General features: G+C 30.6%; 1 protein-coding gene across 1 annotated transcript in view; it reads left to right on the plus strand.

The window, feature by feature from the left end:
• The first annotated feature begins 4,668 nt into the window (after positions 1-4,668).
• Positions 4,669-21,114, plus strand: part of LOC110995369 (ecdysone 20-monooxygenase) — a 32,502-nt gene continuing 16,056 nt past the window's right edge. The window contains exon 1 of the mRNA XM_022262501.2: positions 4,669-4,853. Within this exon, the coding sequence (XP_022118193.2) occupies positions 4,803-4,853 (51 nt within the window). The 5' untranslated portion in view covers positions 4,669-4,802. The remainder of the gene's footprint in view (positions 4,854-21,114) is intronic.

Consider the following 21,114-nt stretch of genomic DNA (forward strand, 5'->3'; position numbering starts at 1 on the left):
GCATTAGATTTGATAGAAAGTCATTAAACGTTTCATGGTTATTTTTAATATTATATTGTCTTTGTGTACGACAATTTCTATATGAACGCGAATTAATTACCTACATTATTTACATACATGTTTCAGAGAGTTTTAGGTGGTAGTCTCTCTGTCTACAATTGCTGTAAAACACTCTATGTACTTATGTAAAATGTTTTGTGTTTAATTCCGTTACAAAAGTTTTATTTATGTACCGGCAAAAAAGTTGGCGAGTGTTATGTTCTAAACTTTTTTTTTAATACATACTGTCAATAGTAAGTATAGTCCAAACATTCTTTTTAGGCTTATTAATATTTTTGTGGCTCACAACAGTGTTTTTAGTAGATTTAGAATATAACTTAGTAGATTATCCAATTTAGTGTTAACATTTGAGAATATTTTATCTTAATGTGTTTTCCAATATGGATTTTGTAATGTTTGATTTATTTTTCAATATGCAGAAAGAGTGTGCCCCCAAAAAACGTCTGTCCTTCTTTTTATGTTATTATCCTATAAAAAGCAAGCTTCGCTTATAAGCTGTGGCGCTATATATCTATAAAAACAGTTACTAATCTAATTAATTTGTTAAACAAATTCAGAGTTGTATTTATAATTAGTAATCTAAAAGCTTTTAAATTTAATGTTCGATGTTTTTGTATTGACACGCCATTTGATGGAAATAATTAATGGGCATTTTTAAGCTGTCCGTAAAAATTCCGTCGGCATAAAAAAATAAATTGTATTTGTACGTTTGTTTGTACTGAATGTACCAAATTTGTAGTTTTTAACAAAAACCTATCCTAATCTCAATTTTATTTAAAAGAAAACATAATTTAGGGATGCATCGTACCATACCCAGTAGCATCGCAGTGTTATTGCTATAAATAAAATTGTGTTACCTTTGAACGGCCAATGCCTTCAATATGCATGCATATAGTAAATATTGTAAAATCTATATCTGCAGCTGCGATAGCTGTGTAGAGTGTAATATAAAAAAAAAATACAGCATTTCGCTGCTACAGTAAGACAAAGCAATTCACTAATACTATTCTTCTTCAGCAAGGTGTCAGACAGGGAGATTTCAAGTACATTTCACACCTTCGATTCGCGCTTGATATTGATATCATGGCATAGTCTTGGGAAGATTTTAATCGAAATTGAAATGAACATAGATAAGAAATTATATCAAACGTCCATGTCGCGCTTTCTCCAGTAACTTGGATGAAAACAACTTGTTTATGTATCTCGGCAGTAGGCTCATCTGATGTTAAGATACCGCCACCTATGGTCACTTACATTCTCAGAAGGCTCGCAAGTGCGTCGCCGGTCTTTTAAGAATTGGTACTTATGCTCTTTTCTTGAAGGACCCTCATTCGATAGTAGTGGAGCGCGGCAAAAACTGCCTTAAGAAGCACTCAGTTGTGGAACGTATTTAGTATTATGCCTTAACATCCGATGATGAAACTCGGCTGCAGGTATTAGTCAGCTGGTAGTCGTCCATTCGAATTGCTCTTCGTTGAATACGTTCAAGCGGAAAGGGCAGCTCTTTGAAGAGTAGGGACAAGTGGAGTTTATTATCTTAGCCATTAAAAACAATGAGTTAGATTCAACTTGGAGCAAAAGGTCAGAGTTATCTACCTTGAGTGGATAGCCAGTAAATTAAAAAGTATGAAGGCAAATTTTCAGCGAATTCAAAAATCTACGCGCAGTGCGACCTACCTAGTACACACTGCCTCGCTCAACTCAACAAACTTCGGCCTTCGGAGAGTGCTATATCGGTGTTTCTCGACGCGATTGAATTACAAATAAAGACATCCGTAGATTAACTAAAGTCACCGCCATAGCCAAAAGGCAGGGTTCATTAATGGGGCAAAAATGTCCTGGAATGAGGGCTGAAGATGTCGGCGAAGTGATAGACGGCCTCTGACTAGGTGGACAGGTGACCTGGTGAGGGTTAGATGCAGAGCTCGGGGAACCGCTGTTACTTCGTAAGCTGTCCGGGCAAAGTCGAGGGGAAATCTAATTTTATTTAAAAACAAATATCAAAGCATTTTTTTTAACTTTACCGCTGTAATAAATTCGATAATAAATGAACACGCTTTTTATAATTGACGTGTTAAAAGGCACCTAAAAATTAATTTAAGAATCTCGTGAACATTAATAAAGACGTTAATAGAGTTATCAATTATCCTTAGCTTACCGAAATATATTTATCAGAGTAGCCACATATTTACATACTTGCTGATAACAGTATATATGTAGCTCTTTAGTTTACTCAATCAATAAGAAGTCTTAGGCTTATTTCCCTAAAAATATTTTTTTGAACCATTAAAAAAAGTACCTCATTAACGTGACAAATAATTAATAATATCTTTCGTGTGCGGGCTTTCTTTTTAATATCAGTTTTTATACTATTTTTGTTCTTTCTTGTAAATATTGAAACAAAGCAAAAGTCATTTTAATATTGAGCCGTTTAAAGAAGTCACCGTGACCACGCACGCTGTAAAGCACGCGAAACGTCGGATAAATTTAAAATTATGTTTAAATAATTATAAGTTTACAATAATACATAACTTCAATCCGTTAAAACAGTGTTTTCTTTAAATGTGTAAAAGTTATATTAATAAAAGACAATGTATATTGAGCCGTGTTAGCCTTTTTGTTGTACACCAATAAATTATTGTTATAGGCGTAATTAACACTTGCTCATAGAAGTAAAATATCGTTAGGAAAAGCCATGTCTCAGTCCCAAAAAAATTAGATATAATATAATTATATACGTATATATCGGATAGACACAGAAAAGTCTCAGACACCTTTCGGTATCTGTTTTAATGTTTGTGTTATTTCATATACCTACAATATTTGTCTTAGTAACTACACAGCTTAGGTCATATCTATATTATTACTTAAGTACAGCATAATATTAGCGGAATTATCAAATAATTATAGTTTTAATTGTTATTCTCAGACAAATAAAAATATTTTTTTCAGGTTATTCACACTTATGATAAAGTTTATTGACGCTACGTTTATTTCATCATTCCAAATAGTTAATGTTTTCGAGATTAAAATATATTAGATGAATACTTAAATTTGCAAGATGTAATTCGTAATCACTTAAATTCTAAATATTGTAAGTATTGTTGAAGCCTCTATCAGACTAAGGTGGCATCCTCATTACAGCTGTCGTGGTAATTTTTTTTTATTTTGTTCAAGGCGTAAGTGGGCAGGATGTTCATGTGGATTTCAGTGATACCACCTCCCATGGACCCACAAAGCCCGAAAACGACGATGACGCTTTTTTTAAAGTTAAAACAATGAATTTTCTAAACTCACCCTTAAGCATAGACATAGACATATCATTTATTACAAACAAAAACACACACTCAAAATAATAATATACCTAATCAAAGAGAAACAGTTAAATAAAAGATATAATGAAAGATAGTAGATACATATTTTATTTTCCTTTTCCCATTCGATTCGTCTAAAGTATGTAATACGTGTGTGCTGTAGCTGTAATTGGCCCTGGCTCAGCATTATGCTGAGGAGCAGAATGTTCCGTAGCGCTGGTCACTTTGCCAGAGACCACATCAGCTAGTTTGCGCCTCAGTCGCAAAAAAAGGATATTAACACTTATTAGAAAATATTAAAAATAAGCCATATTTAAAACTGAAGAGAGAATTGGGAGGAATTTTTAATATAATGATATGCAAAAGTTCTAAATGGAGAGTTTGTAATTCGTGGATAACTTTTTCGTTTACTGTTCTGCGACCAATATTTCTTATTTAGAAGGATTATATATTATTTTTAAATGTACAGTATGACGTCAAATTCAAGAAGATTTAAGAAAGGCAACTGCCTCCGTGGCTTACTGGTTTACGCCATGGTATTTCCCGAAGCTACGAGATTCGGTTTTTGGTTGCTAGGCATAATACTTAGCGTTTTAATACATGTAAAACTATATCTACCCCGTTCGAAGTGTCGACTTCATATATTTTAAAACGAAATATATATTTTCATAGACATAATTTCACGAATAGTTTGATGTCTTTGACTTTATCTTGTATTAAGTCGTTATAACAATTAACTTTCTTGAAGTCAATATTCAAGTTCATTAACACTATACTGCAAAGAAAGTATAAATCGCTCTATTATGCGCATGGCGTCGTTGACAGTCTTAAAGAAAATTGCTAGGATGAGACGATTATGTGTTGGATTAAAAGATGTTTTGTTTAAAATGTGTTAATGTTACAGATGCAGGCGGAATGTAATTTAATTGGCGAAATGCGTGAATTTCCCGCTAATTGATGATAGAAATTCAATAAAGAAATCCAATGAAAATAGAAACATAGTACTTCCTATTTTACTCAGTGTATGTGTCTTATTTATCGGTCATATACAATCAATATTTAAAAATCCAAGTTTATTTAGTACATATAATCTGCTATTAATTAATAAGTTCGCTTATATAACCTTCTTGATTATTTTGTGATATGTTCCCGGTTAATTTATAGGTCATCTAAGAAAGTTATTAAGTATCCAAGATGCACCGTAATTAATGCATGGATATAGAGCGTGAAATGAGGCGTACAGACTCAAAAGAAGTTGGTATATAGTGCGCGAACGATATTGCCGTATGTCAGTCGTATTTGGCGCACTGTTGGAGTAGTCGCATGATAGCCGACGGCGTTTACTCGTAAACTATCGATAAAAGACGTATTGTGATGTTAGTATGTAAAAAGTGTTTATATAAACGCGTGATATTATTGTGTTAAATCATGTCCCTTCCGGGTTCATTTTTATTTTCATACTATGTGGAGAGCTTTTTGGTAAGTTTTTAATTAAGCTTTTAAATCTCAGAACATTATTTCATTTTTATTTTTATTTACTATGGCTTTGTATTATACGATAATATAAAATTAATATTGCACTGATTAGTCTCGTAAGCTCATCGTACCGGCGTGTAAAAACTAAACAACAAGTGGAAACTATAAATTATTCAGACATTTTTCTTGTAAATTATGTCTGTTGATTACATTTTACACTACTATCGCGTGTTTTGGGTTTCTTTATAGCGATTTTTAATTAAAATAGAGATAAAAGCGAAACAAAATATACGAGATAAAGTTTCTTGTGAACCCGTTATTAACCAGTTTGTTAGAATGTGGCTGTTATGAAATCTAAATTAGGTAATGAAGGCAGAGGGTAACTATTACATACGATGACGACTAATCATCCGTAGCCCTTTCCACGGTTCAGGTGTAGCTTAAAGTTCAGTATTTCCGGTCAACAAATGTTTATTTAAGTTAATTGTGTCAAAGTGAAATCTATAGTTATTGAATGATATGTGCTGAAATATCTAATAAATACTTAAATTTACTAAACTTATAGCTGATGTAAAATTAGACTTAACTTTTTTTAAATTTATATTTAAGTAAAAAATATTATTTAAAAATATAGTTTTTAGATGTTTCTGTGTTCCAATATCGAAATAAAAATGCCTGCATTATTAAGTAATTTTACTAAAGTCAATATATTATTAATTTAAATAATACATACATGTTCCACTTCCGTTAGGTCAAAGTTTACCTCATGGATAGTTTCTTTTATAAAATATCAACAATGTTATCGAGGAACAAAACACGAAAATATTTTGTTGTAATGAGTTTATTTATAGATATTACATGTTCGTTTTAATACGTTTATTTATTTTAAATATAGAATTATGGTATTTCATGCGTCATAAATTTGATAGAATAATATTTTTCTGTAATGGGGCATTAAAACCTTAATACACCACAGTAATTAAATTAAATATTTTTTTGTTGTTTATATATTTAAAATATATTAAGAAGGCAACAAAAAAATATAATGTCAATAATCTTAAAAAATAATGTTCCTACTAATTTCTTACGAATTAATTATTGCAGCCCGAAATTCACCTGCATCAAGCTGAACGCGAAACATCGTTTTATTAGTTGCAAGCATATTACAAACTATTTTATACAGATCTATATTAATTCTGTATTAAACTGTTGCCTATAAAATAAAACCAGTGGCACTACAATCTATTAGGTCTAGGCCTTAGGTTTTTTCTAATAGGTAGGTAAGTAGTCAGCCTTCTGTGCCTGACATACTTTTTGGGTCCAAGGCATGCCGGTTTAGTTAGTAGTTTAATTAGTCCATTAGTGCACAGACTTGGGATGAGAGTTGCACTGTTCGTTGTCTATAAATGTGAACATTATTTTTTACTGTTAATTTAGAGGTCGTGTACTAATTACATAAAGTGCGGATGATTATAAAATATGCATCCATAATTAGTGAAGTATTGCATAGTGCGTGCATCTAGTTGTCCGTAACGTTCAATATGCATGTTGGCAATATTAATAATACGAGCCGATTGTTGCGGCTTCGTTTGCGTCAATTTGCGTCTAAAAAAACTGTTAAGTTTTTTTTTCTACTTTTGAAAGTTAATAAAGCCTACATTACATATCTTTTTAAGGTAACTTAAAGTACACTTATGAACGTTAAAAAAAGAAATATTCACATTAAATTCTTCTAATTTTACATTTACTGTCAGTTCTCAAATCAAAGGCGTAGAAAGGAAGAGAAGAACTGGCAATAAACTCTCCGCCACTCTTTTTAATCGCCAAGTTTTTTTCTTTTACACATCGTAAAAAAACGTTTGTAAGGAGCTGCAACACCATACTCCATATGACATCTTGAGTAATAAAGAATAATTAAATAAATTAAAAACAAAGATTTGTCCTCTATCAGCGGGAAGCATGGTGAATAGGAGCACGCACTTACATACTCGTAAAATCAAAAACTAATGCTACGATCGTATGATATCTAAGCATTAGTTTTTGAGTTTATTCGTTAATTTACTTAATATGCACTCTTTAAAATAGAAGTATTGATAGTACTTCAATTTGACAAATTACAGTTTAATAAATCCTTAAAGTAAAATACTCTGACACAATTAATTTTCAACGCATCTTATATGAGTTTTTTTTTAATTTGTTGCTAATCTCCGTGACTTATTGGTAACATCTTGATAGCGGTGGTCGAGTAAAAAATTAATAAATAAATACAAGCTTTGCAAGGATATTTTAAGGGATTCGTCGTCATTAGTTGATTAGAAGAACGTACTGGTTTTGAAAATAGTTCTCGTTTCTAAATCTGACACATTAAGTGAATTAGAACTATTTATTTTAAGATAACACTTTTTTAATTTATCGCTTACAATTTATTACCGGCTGAATGACATGTTTTTCTATTATTTATCTAGAGTATAAAAATCTAGCTGCAAGTTTTGAATGGCCAGATTTACATTTAAACATTATTTAATATTTAATCTGCCACGAATATATTGTACTACTTTTTATAGTATACATAAAACGGTCATTTACTCTAATCCAAGGTTGTTTTTTTATTCGAATAGTTAACAATTTTATGGTGAACCCTGCTAATGGAAGTCGGTCAGACATATTTTTATTAGTTTCGCTTAATTTCCGTATATTAATAAAATTTATTTCTTAACATATATATACCTACTTATAAAAAAGCACGCACATGATCGTACTCTGTTTCTTACCTTGTGGTCATCGAAAGAATCCCGATTTAGTTTTAATATAGATAAGATATTAGTTTTTAAACCCTATTCAAGGCTAATTTTCACAGAACTTACTTTAGATAAATAATTAAGTTCCGTTAGCATTATGCAAATATTATATGCGTAAACATTTTTCTACCTAGCAAAATCTGATTTAAAATTACAAAATTAGGGGATTTTAATTAAATCGTAATAATAATAATGTAGCTATTCCTATTACTTCTTGAATGGCCATGAAGCGTTTAGTTTTGGCCAGGTGCGGTTTTAACATGTGGATTTTAGTTCAATTTTTTTCCCCTACGATGTATAGCAAGTGTAAATTGAGCATATACAAAAATCCATTGATTCTCAGCCGGTTTGAAAGGCCATGGTTGAAAATTGAACGCAGTTGTCACTGGGCAATGAATAGATATACGAGGGTGTAAAGACGTTGAATTGAATACTACTAATAATATCACTTTGAATCCAATAATTTCGTTTCACACAAAATCTAATGAATACAGGCGTCTGCGCTGCATATATGATTTTACTTCATGCATATACCTTTCATTTAAATTTTAAAAAATAACAACAAAAACTGAAAATTAATTGCCCAGAACAGCTTTAATTATTTGCTACAAGATTTTTAATTACATATAATATAAATATGTAAAATCAGAGCACTAATTAATAAAACAGAAGAACGTTTAAAACAACAAGGTAGCCTGATTATATTATAAATTATTATGTTACTTGCGATGTCTTGACACCAAAAGGTGCGGTTAATTTTTAAATCATAATTTAACTGTGAAATGTATATTCGTGAAACGACAAAACAACACGCGCAAAAAGTAAAATCATTTAAATCTACTAGGGTTGACAATAAGGACAAACGTTAAACTTCAACGATGTTAGATATGCATTCTATATCTAAGTTTTTGAGTTTGAGTTAAAACTTTCAATTAACTATTAAAAATAGAGTGTAGTAACCTTTTACTAGAGCAAATACTAATTTTCATAAAATTCATGATCTAAAACAATGTCTTAATTGAAAATGTATTGTAATGTTACTTACGGTGCCAATAACAATTGTTGAATAGTAAAAAAGCCACATATCTATCTATCTAGGGCTATCGTTAAACAGTAGATTATAAAAATTATGTTATATTATAAATGCTACAAAAAGAATTTAAAAATTTTTGCAAACGCTATTGGTCTGTGTAGATTAATTAAAAGTAACAACCCTACCGGAACTTAATATTCGCCACAAGGACTTTAACATCGTTAAAAAATAGTTATTATCCAATCAGATAATACATTTACTTGTATCAAGTCATAAAAATTATACATGCTTGCTTGTTTACAAAAGAGTTTAATATAAAAATATTTTTACTTGCCGCCCATTCATGCGTATATTCATAAAGTTTTGTACATAGGTTGCAAAAAGGTAATCTACCGTACTCTTGTAAAATAAGGACGTTCTAGAAGTAATCCCGACACTAGAAAAGAAGTTGCAGTCATCATTTAGTATAAAATATTTGTAACATGAGGCGTTATAGATGATTAAACAACAGTTTTGTATATCAAATAATGCCTATTATCATATTTCATTGCATTCATAAAACGTATTGCTGCTTAATGAATAAACGTTTAATTCATTAACTATGTAAAAATAAATTTTGTTTAAACGAGACTCATTTAATACATAATATTCACAAAGTCTTATTCATGAATACAATCGAATCAAGGAAAGAGTCAAAATAGGAAATTAATACATCTGTATACGTACGTGCCTACAAGCTTTAGAAGAAAAAATATCTTTAGTTCGAGTTCACACGAGTTCTTTAGTTGTGTGGCTAATTTCATTTAACTTCTATATTTTCGTATATATAGCAGGACACTGATTTTAGTAATATTATTAGAATAAACGTTTTAAATGCCAGCTTTAAATAACAATAAGATAAAATTCATTATTTAATATCTGAAGTAATGACTAATTCAAAATGTCAATGCAGATTAGTTTAGCGATAATCCAGATGCTGCCGATTAACTAGTCATATCACTGTCTATGCATTAGGTACAGCAAAAACATAAGTGATTGACGCAGTGCGGGTTTCAGGGAGACAAGCTTATATTTTTGGTTGGAACTTTAGGGTAGCCGACACGATTTTATAAGCATTATCGGTCATTACAAATGTTTAAGTTTTTATCCGCGACTAATGTCACTTTAAAACTTTTATCATCACAGTTCTTCAGTGGAATTCTTGAAATATAAATAATATTTATTTAAGTATCAATTCAAATTCAAAATCATTTATTCATGTAGGTAACATAATGTACACTTATGAATGTCAAAAAAAGAAATATCTCAATAAACTCTCCGCCACTCTTTTTAATCGCCAAGTTTTTTCTTTTACACAACGTTTGTAAGGAGCTGCAATCATTACACCATGTTCCATATAACATCTTGAGTAATAAAGAATATTAAAATAAATTAAATTAATTGGAAATAATTATTATATAAAAATAAAATAATTTGAAAATAACAATGAAAAATCTATGGAGGCGGTCATCAAGTCTATAGGAAGCAACACAAAACTCTGTTAAAAATGGGTTTAGTTTTATAGTTCAATATAAACTTATGCATAAATGTAAAGTTGTCTAATCTTATCGCAGTACATTTTGCGTCTCGGAAAAAAATATATCTTCGGACTGTCTTTGTAAATAGGTAATTACGCGTTAATAAAACTCACGACACTGCTAATATATAAATATTTTCTTCGTAAACATGATATTGTTTACAATAGGTGAACAATGCATCTCAAGTTCAATGATAATTATAGTCGGAAACTAGAGTATTATTTCCTAAGATTGTCATAACAGTGGCGCTACAAATTACAGCCCTTTATAAAAAGGCTTCGGATTTCCCCACCTTTTCTTGGATAATGATTTTTTTAGTTATTATATAAATTAAAATTTACTCGTGTACAGCCAGGATAAAAACACATTAATTCAAAGTGAAGAGTCGCACGTTTAAGTAGTAGTAAGCTTAGCCTATCTAGTAGAAGTATTGCTCTTATTTAAAAACTAAGATTAATTGAGTAACAAGCAACCTTTGTGTAATTAGGGATACGGTTTTGTAAGGCATTGATTGCGGACGGAATCAACAATTAGTTACATAAACCAAGGTTTAGTATTTATTAGTGGGGATTGGCGCGCGAGATGTTCCGAGTATGATGTACGATGAGCAAGGCAAGGATCACTATCAGTCGCTATATTATGTGTTTATTTAATACTAGCTGACCTGGCAAACGTCGTCTTGCCAAACTACTACCTTTAACTCAGCGCCATCTGTTAGAATTGTATCAAATAATAAACAAATGTTAATGTTATCGTAATTTTAGTAAGGATGCCTATTTTTTTTGAAAATGAAATATAGCCTATGTCACTCAGGAATGATGTAGCTTTCCAACAGTGAAAGAATTTTTCAAATCTGCCAAGTAGTTTCGGAGCCTATTCAATTCATACAAACAAACAAAAAATCAAACCTTTCCTCTTTATAATATTAGTATAGAAGTATAGATATAAAATTCTCTTTTCACAATGATAGTTCCCATACTCTTCCGTGACGGTTCGACCAATTCTTATGACTTTTTTATGCATATTCAGTAAGTCTGAGAATCAGCTACTATCTATCTTTCAAACCCCTAAGTGATGAGGGTGGTCGAAACTTTGTTTTTTTAATTTTTTTATGATAAAGCATACAAAAAATAAACCTTTTTTTGATTTGTTAATTAAAACCTTATGACTACTATGTACTCTGAGGGTTATATAGAGAAAAACACACAGAACAATCTAAAAAAATGTCATTACGGAAAACCGAACAGTTTCTGGCATAGCAAAATATTCCATGTTGGTATGTACTAAACATTGTGACAAACAAACAGACGGCTAGGCGGGTTCGTTGTTAGTTCGCGGGGTCAGCTTGTTGTATGTATAATTACCACTGGATAGATAATAAAGGATAAATGTGCACCGCAATTATCGCCAACGAGATTAAAGAATCAACGATTATAACATTTGATACGTGTATTTAAAGTGAAATAGTAACACTCAACATACTAATTAATTATCGCTAAATTTATATACACGATCTAGTGTGATATTAATATTTTAAGTGAAAAAAGAATGAATGCGACTCCAGTTCTGTTTTTCCGTAATTTGTAATTTTATTAGTCAAAGAAAAATAAAAAGACTAAGATTTCGAAAGGCTCTTTAGGTAGCCGCGGCATATTAAAATACAACTTGCAACAATGTTGAGACTCCGACCGTTAATTTATTATTTAATTTTAATTAAATAATAAATTAACGTTAATTTGTTATTATAAAAAACCTCTAAAAGTCTGTTTAAATTTGGAATTTTTAATTTTTCGGTCGACTAACATAATATCGCTTACCACAGATTATACCATTAGAATAAAGCGTTTCCTTATAATCGCTTAATAACTTCATACGATATGTAAATTATGACAATTTGCTTAATGAATGATTTTTCAGACGTATGATTTAAGAGACTGTCAAATTGACCACCCATTCGCTCGTCACAAATTTGCCAGGTGCGATGAAGGTTTATAAGGTTCTCAGAATTGGCTAATTTTATGAATTTTAAACGAAATCTGTACAAACATCTGGCTTATATCGGATCAAGTCATATAAAATTTTTCATTCAAAAATAACTTGTAGAATATTTGAGTAACTCTACTCCGGGTGACCTTATTTTTTATCGAATTAATAAAGCTTTCAATATATATTTCAATTTATTTTCTTAAAACACAATGACAATAATTTTGTATATATGAATAGCTTTATTAGCAGACCGTCTAGGGTGTGGAGAATAAATGTTTTTGGAACCTTGTTATTGGTAAATTAGATGTTATTGTACGTGATATAACATGTGATAACTTAATATGTTAGCCTAGTGACTCTCATCCTTGAGGCAGGTTCGATCGCCGATCGCACCAATGGACTTTCTGTCTATGCGCATCTAACATTCGCTCGTATGGTGAAGGAAAACATCGTGAGGAAACAGACAGTCATAAATAAAAAACTCGACAAGTGTCAGACAGAAGGCTGATCACCTACTTGTTTATGAAATAAAAATGATCAAGGAAACGGATGCAATCTGAGGGCAAGACCTATATAGGGCTGTTGCCACTGGATTATTATTATTAATATGTGGTATTTTGATCATCATACCACTAGTTAGTTCATTTAGTTTGTAATAACCGTCTTCGCTTAAAAAAAACAGATGTTTGAATTTAAAACAATCGTTCTTTACTTTGAAAGAAACATTCAAACATATAATAAACATTATAATTTCGAGCAAAGAAAAACTCGTAATATAACACCCTACAAAAGCGCAGATTTGTATGTGTAGTCAAAACAATGCTGGTATCGACAGTACTACTATCGAGCTTACCTTGTAGTTTCAGTCTTCGATAACTTTCTTAAATTGCTTAGCACTGAGTTTAGTGTGGTTACCTCAAGTAAGAGTCAGTACGATAATGTCAATTTTTGACAGCGTCAACCATTTGTGTAGTTTACTATGTGCTTCCGGTTAGTGGAGCGAACGATTGCGCTATCGACCTGTCGATACCAAGCAAAGTCATGCCGCATTCAACACATTTTTCAATAACATCGCAAAGGTATTGCGATAATTAATTGCACACTGATTTATATTATTTGAAGTACGTAATTAGTAAGTAATATTATACCTGTTTACTATGCTAAGTTTTTGCTGAAATTTTATTTTTATAATCTATGAAGTTCTGAATCAGTGAATTACCTAGGGGCGAAACACAACTAGAATCTTAAAAGCGCGAATATTTTTTTTCTTATTTATGACCAGACCAGACAGACCTTTTTTAAACAAACGTTAAAAGGGTCCATAAATATGTGTGTGTCTAATTGCGTCATGTTTTTTTTTTTCTATACACGTGGGCTTAGAGTTACTGTGGTAGAGTTAAAACAACCCCATTTGTATGATAATTGATTGCCGAACCGGTCGTAAGCCTTCATAATATAGAATTTTGTAGCGTCTACGCCGTATTTACCTTGAACCTACATCAAGGACACAACTTTGTTATTCGCTGGCGTATTGATACATTAATGTGTATTAACATAATTGTGCCGTCTGCCCATCAAGGTTTGAAGGCGACTCATGAATATTTAAGTCAACTCAAATGTAACAGCTACTTAAAATTACAGGTCACTATTTAAGCTTGTGTTAAGACATTTCATGTAGAGTTCAAATGAACAACAATATTGTTCCAAATAATAATATTTTGCGAATTTTTAATTGCACTATTTTAGGACAATTAACTAAAATAGTGAATTAGTTAATTATTTAGTTATTAAATATATTTTTAGTTTGTAATGTATATTAATATAATTAAAATATTGTTATTGATAAATAATAATATTAGTAAAAGTTAGCAGTATCAGTAAGGAAGTCTTGTTATGTGGTATTAACTAAAAATACGTATGCACAACGTTTACTTTTTAAGTAGATGTATGTTGTGTATGCGATATTTAAAAAATATAATATAATAATAATAATAAGGTAAATTTTGATGCGTAATTTATTATTATTATATATTATTACGTTGCATATCCATCCTTATCTATATTACTAATATAGTAAAGAGGAAAGATTGAGAGAGCAGAGTTTGTAACGAATTGGCGCAAAAAGTACTAGACCGATTTCAAAAAGTCTTTCATCATTTGATTTTAAGCTATTATAATTGCATTGAAAAGTAAGGATCCCTACTAAATCTACAATAATTGTACCCAAGATGTAAAATCTGCGAAAACTATTGATGATAGAACATAAAATGTTCCACAATGTAAAAGAACATACCTATCAATATCTACAAAATTGTTTAAACAATAAATATTCACCCGGGACTATTAGGAAGAAACTTCATTGCAGGAAAACAGCTTTGCTCTGCTATTACTTGTTTCTTATGTTTTGTGTTATTGTAATGTAAATAAAGTGTCATTAAAACGTTACTTATTTTCCTTCATAACATATATACCAAGACGAAACTAAGTTTTTAGCTTTACATCTAACATGTTAATAAATAATTAAACTCACATCAATATATAAACATAAAAAGATATCATTCCAAATAGATGTTAATTATATCTCAGATTCTAAACGGCAAGCCGTTTGAACACAAATTACGTTAAAATACAAACACAAATCGGCATATCCGTAAATAAAACATCGCAATATAAATTGGAGCATCATTTTATTTGAATTGGCGCGTCTGAAGGTTAACCGAACGTATAGTGTTATAGTGACACATATCTGTGGCTGACCGGGCGGCCTTCGGGCTCCAGGACGCAGGGCATAAGGACCGTCTGAAGCAAAAAGTCGCCCCATGACTCGAGACATGTCCACGACGCGCGCGTTCTTTTTTATTTTTAATGGGAAATTGTGATTTCAAGGCAGACTACCAATACTTTTTAATGTATTGCGGCTAATGTGGACTGTAGGGCTTATAAATGTCAATGTTTTTTTTAATTTCATAATAATGATGATGTAAGAAAAGTATACATAAAACGTTATAAAATATAACTAACTCTAAAAATATACTCTTTACTTAGGTACAGAAATACCTACTTTTGTTTTTAAACATGTTATTTTTTTATCTTATTTCGGGCAGTTTCCTCATATCTATGTACGTCTCTTGTATATAATATTAAACTGTATGAAATCTGTTATTTATACCCAAAATGTTTTGTTTGAATTAAAAGACAATAATAATACCGGAATAAAATCTAAATTAACAAATGTGTAATGGTCTATTTGCAATGTCAGTGCTAACTCGATTGCTCGAATATATTGCAATCAATCATATCGATGAACTTCATGAACCGACCTCGTTAGGGCGGAAGATCTTTACCTTACTGTCATTGGACATTATCAAAATGTATTACGGAAATGATATGCTAATGACAAACAGAACCGAAAACGCTATTTTAATAAATGTGTTTTAATTATTTCTTTATGCTGAGCTTGCCGTGTTTTCGATAACCTATCGCTAAAATAACATCGAACCCAGACGGAAGAATGCGAAAGGGCCTAAAAATCCTGCCAATGTTTCCGTTAAAGTCCCGAGTTATTTTAGTGTGTTTTGCTTTGAAAAAAGTTCTATGTATGTGTCTTAGTTTTGCTAAAAAGCTACAAAATTATAGCTACGCAAAATAATTGTAACATTTTACTCTTACTTAGATACTGTTTTAATGTTATCCGAACCGTCAAAACGTGTTCATTTTAAATCATGGAAGGTAAACTCCATAATATAAACACTTAATATATATTTTTTTTGCAATTCGATATGTAAATAATAATGTGTAATGTAGGTGTTTAACAAACAACACACCCAATTAATGCACTGTAATCTTTTAACTGTGTATTTACGATAGACGGAATGCGCAATTAAAAAGTTTTCTTTCAGTAACTGTAAAAGTTACGACACCATTCATATAATATAAAACCATTCAATTTAATTTCTAATTTTAATTCCATATAACGTACAAAACGTAAAACGTAAATTATCAAACGACTATTAAAAAAAGAGGGGTGTGTATTGTCTGTATATATATATATATGTATGCAAAAAAGTGTCTGTATATTTTTCGTGATTACTTGTTTCGTTCTAATAGGCACGTTGGAAATTAACCTTTTGTGCCACGCCGTCTTTCGTATAAGCGACTGCTAAATCCGTACATAGTCGAATCTACGGCCTTTATGGAGGATGTGAGTTAGATGGATCTTTGATTATTAATAATTATGTGCAATGAAGTGTGAATAATTAAATAAAAAGAGCGTGAGCGCGTTCAGTCTTTCACGGTTAGCTTGGTAAATAACCAAGAAGGTTCTTACATAAGTAGCGATTATATATTTATAATAAATCATATTCACATTGATATGCGCAACTAAACGGTGTTCATTTACTTACATTCAGCACAATTTCAACTATACCTGCAGTTTTTGTTACAATATTCATTCATACCAACCATTCAATAAATTTATTTGTTAATAATTTTACCACTTGAGCCGCATGGAAATTATAATTTATCACACTCTCTTTATAGCCTTGAGTTCCTACCAAGTTCGCGGTATCATTTAGATTCATATACATTTCTATATTGGCATTGACAATGCGTTCTATAAAATGAAAGAAAATGGGTTTTAAGTTCTTTGACTCTAATTTTCCAGCTTAAACGGTGATGCGATTTCGGCGACTTATGAACTGAGAATCACATGCCAAGTCTCAGATTTATCTTACAACGTTACCACAGTTGGCACTGTCTGGAAAGAAACATATGTAATATAAATTGAATGAACGAAATTAATAGTCTGTTTTAGGCTTGAAATAACCTAATAAATACTGTACCACGTTAAAATATAGAGTAAGATAGAATAGGGGCATATGATTATGCATTTATTTCATTGGTATTTTTCTGATAGATTTCTGTGATACACGCTGATATTTCGGGCTCGGTCATGTCAGTCTCTACTACCGGTAATCAGCAACGAGAATTAAACTATAAATATTGTGAGAAAAACATAAAACTTTCTAAAATAATTTTCGGCTCGCCGCCCTGGAATGCAGTTCAAAACAATAAATAGCCGGAAGGACCTGTTTGGTTTCGGATTACAAACTTAGTTTTTATCTAAATAAAATAAACAGACATCATAAAATTTTACGAGTTTCTTGACCTAGACTTCATCAAACTTCCAAAAGATAAAATTTATTACAGATAATCTTGGCCTTTAACCATATAAATTCAATTTGTATATAAAAAGGTACATATTAACTGATTCCTTTTAAATATTGTGAAAGAGTTACTTATGGAAAGTTATTTTTTACAGTTATCCTTTATTTTATTTGTAGTAGGTACTTCCGTAAATCAAACATATATTTTCATATATCATATTTGTGTAGTTTTTCCCTTACTAGAGTTGGCTGGAAGAGATCGTTGTTAGCGACAAAGCCGCCCGTTGCATTTCTTATAATTTTTATACTTGTTTCTTTTTTCTTTAATGCAACGAAGTGTGAATAAATAAATAATATAATTATTCATCCTATTAAAGTTATCCCATGTAAAATAAAGTTTTAATTTACCACAGAATAACTTTAATAGGACAATAAGATTTCAAATACAATAATTTAAGGCTGATAAAAACATATTTTAATAACAGCAAATGTAATTTTTCATATAACCTTAACTAAATAAAGCTAATCTACATCTATATATCTCAAAAGCGCTAAGGTGGGGTTCAGTATGACCTTGAGCTTATACTTGTTTTACGATTGCGATCTGACCTTCACAACCCCAATTTTTGGGGATAGGGGAGACTGAAGGGAAGGGAAACATCCAGATTTGCCAAATACCTATTTTCAATATAATGAGTTTGAAATGGTAATTGGTGAGGCATTTATTTTAATTATGCTGTGGACAAAATGATTTTAGTTTGTTTCAACTAGAAACTTTTTTGTTTATAGCTAGATATATATACGTATAGCCTGTTTATTTAGGCAACATATAAGCGTATAAAATATTAACATTATTTGAATAATAAATAAATAAAATAAAAAAAGTTTTTATCATTGAAGTACATTTTTTCATTTGAAGTACATTTACATTCCTAGGTGTAAGATTTGGAAACCCTTTGAGTAAGAAATACATGTGTCAGGGCTCCCAAGCTCTTCCATAAACAAACTTAATTCTAAATTGCTTAAAATAATTACATTATTTAACCTTACTTTATTTGTGTGGGTGCAAATGTGTGAGTGAGTATATGAGTGAGTCGGTGAGTGAATGAATAATTTAAACACAATGTTACATGATAAAATTAACTTGGAAGTTTTAACCTGGTTAGACTTACTACAGACTTTAGATATTGTTAATAGCAAATTTATTAACAATGGCTTATATAGACTTAAATTAAAAAGGCCACGCTTTATAGCCAGCATATATGTTAAATTTTGTCCCCATATGACATTGTGGTGGAAAAAATGTTGATTTTTGATATCTAGTAATCTTGCTTATTTTTATGTCACAAGTCTTTGATAAATGCTCGATGCTTAACTGTGTGTGCTTTTGATAAATATTTTGTTTACATAGAGACTTTTGAATTTCATATTTAATCTGTGATTAAAATTTCCGTTGCAGACTGATATAAAATATAAATAGCCTATTTGTTCGATATCATTTGAGCTTTTTTATAAATGTATTTTTAAGTCAAATCAAATAGTTGTTTATGATAGAAATCATTATTATCGTTGTCTTTAGATTATATTAATTATTAAAAATATATACTATTTAACGATGTCAAAATTTCTCTATAATGTCCCGATAAAACAATTGACAATCACGCTGCGTATTGTTGATAATTTTATTTTCCTGAGCTCCGGGTTATCGTTATTTAATTGTATTTATTTTTAACATGCGGAATGTTCAACGCCATTTTCAAGGGCAAGGACTGAAATATCTATATATATTTACATACATGTCTTATCTTTCGGTAATATTTATTGATTCATAAAAAAAGTACTATACTTTTTAATATTATTAATTATTTTGAATTGTGTTCGAATACCTTTTTGATATTTTTGTAATTAGGTCACTATCCATGTATGTTATCGTAAATTAATCAGAACATTATATTAATGGTATAAACTTATGTAGTTATTATTAAATGTCCTTTAATGCATTAGTATAATCCTCTAAATGCAATTCCATCCTCGGTTACACTTTACACAACAAAGTTATTCCTATACTAAATACATCGTTGAAGTCGTATTAATATGTTGGTATATAATAACTATGATAAATAAGCGGTAGAATTTAAAAACAAGATAGTCTATAAAAAGCAATAAAAGAAATTCCGCAAGAGATTGTTAAGATTCAGGGTCAGTTTAAAGAAATCGATTTTATAAATTATATCCAAATCGAATTGCAGACGACTAAAAAAACAAGCGAGTTATATGGCTAGACTCTTGTAGATTGAATAGAAGCGCATAATATGAACTTTTCAACGGTGGTCTGATATTGCATTCAGCGATTGCGATAAAAAGTTGTGAATCAAGCTTCTTGAGTGTACTTTAGCTTTTATAACTTGAGGGAAAGAAAGACTTGTTCAATTGTTGTGTTTATACGGCGTTGAAGTATTTTTATTGTTACAAAGTAACTCCTAGTGTTTTGGCTTTCATATATTCAATTCGGTTAGTAACGGATGGTTCATAAATGTGTTCTTTGTTTCATTATTAAAAAAAAAATAGGTTAATCCGCGTTTTACTAGCATAAATAGCGACAGTAATTGTACGAAGATGATGAAAATAAATAAATAACTTTCTTAAACGGAAATGTTTTAATTACCTCAAGAGATGATCTCATTTTAAACCTCTTAATTTATTTGTTGTTTTGTTTATTAAAAGTTATTTTTTTCAGATTCACATCAGATCAGATTTTACATCTTTAAACACTTATATAATAAGCGTTATCTAGATTTTAGAAATGAAACAAAACCGGATTTCTCAAATTAGCTACAGGTCATGAGGATAAAAAACACAAATACAACCTTTTAGTGGATAAACAAACAATTTTATTGATCAATAAAAATTACCGGATTTTTGAATATGTAGGAAATTTCGTTCCCGTTAATATCGATAACATGTCGTACTGAAAATAAATTGTTGATCCGGTAAGGCAATAAAGCTCCAGGCGATAACTTGTTACGTATTTAGTGTTGCCATTTTAACAGTTAAAAAAATTAAATGGCAATAAAAAATTCTCTTAGAAAACCCAAAAGAAAAACATATGCATTTTAAATATGTGTTTTCTTCACTTTTCTCCTGTTGCTTTAGAATATATTATATAATATGGAGTAGCCTAGAGTTTCAGTTTTCAGGAAAATGTAACATTGCAAAAGGCAATATTAATACTTTCCAATAACAAAAAAAAAATTGGATTTTATGTTAAAGAAATCATTAATATGATTATGAGCTATAACGCCCCTCCATTGAAAGTGTATGTATTAGTTCTGCGCTACTTTTTTGGAGTGGTCTCATAGAACGAATCTTAAGAAATACTTATTAGATGAAATAAAAGAATAATAACATTGTATCCAAAAATATTCCAAGTTATCGTTAAATCCAATCGAGATTCCCATTAGATTTCTTCACGTTTCGGAATGCGGGTCTTAGATGCATATTACTGAGAGTAGGAACTGCAAGCGTCATATTACGTAAGTCAGTTACGAAAGTCAAGATCGCTGCGTCAACTCCGCGTCAGGTCGTCGACACTATTCGGCATTGCGACCGTGAGCAATAAATTCTTGAACTTGTTCGGTGCAGGGTTCATTCATAAAACGAAGGCACCATTACCATGTTTTGTTTCTAAAAAAAATTTCCGGTATA

The sequence above is a fragment of the Pieris rapae genome, chromosome 14 (genome assembly GCF_905147795.1).
Source record: "Pieris rapae chromosome 14, ilPieRapa1.1, whole genome shotgun sequence".
NCBI classification, from domain to species: Eukaryota; Metazoa; Arthropoda; class Insecta; order Lepidoptera; family Pieridae; genus Pieris; species Pieris rapae.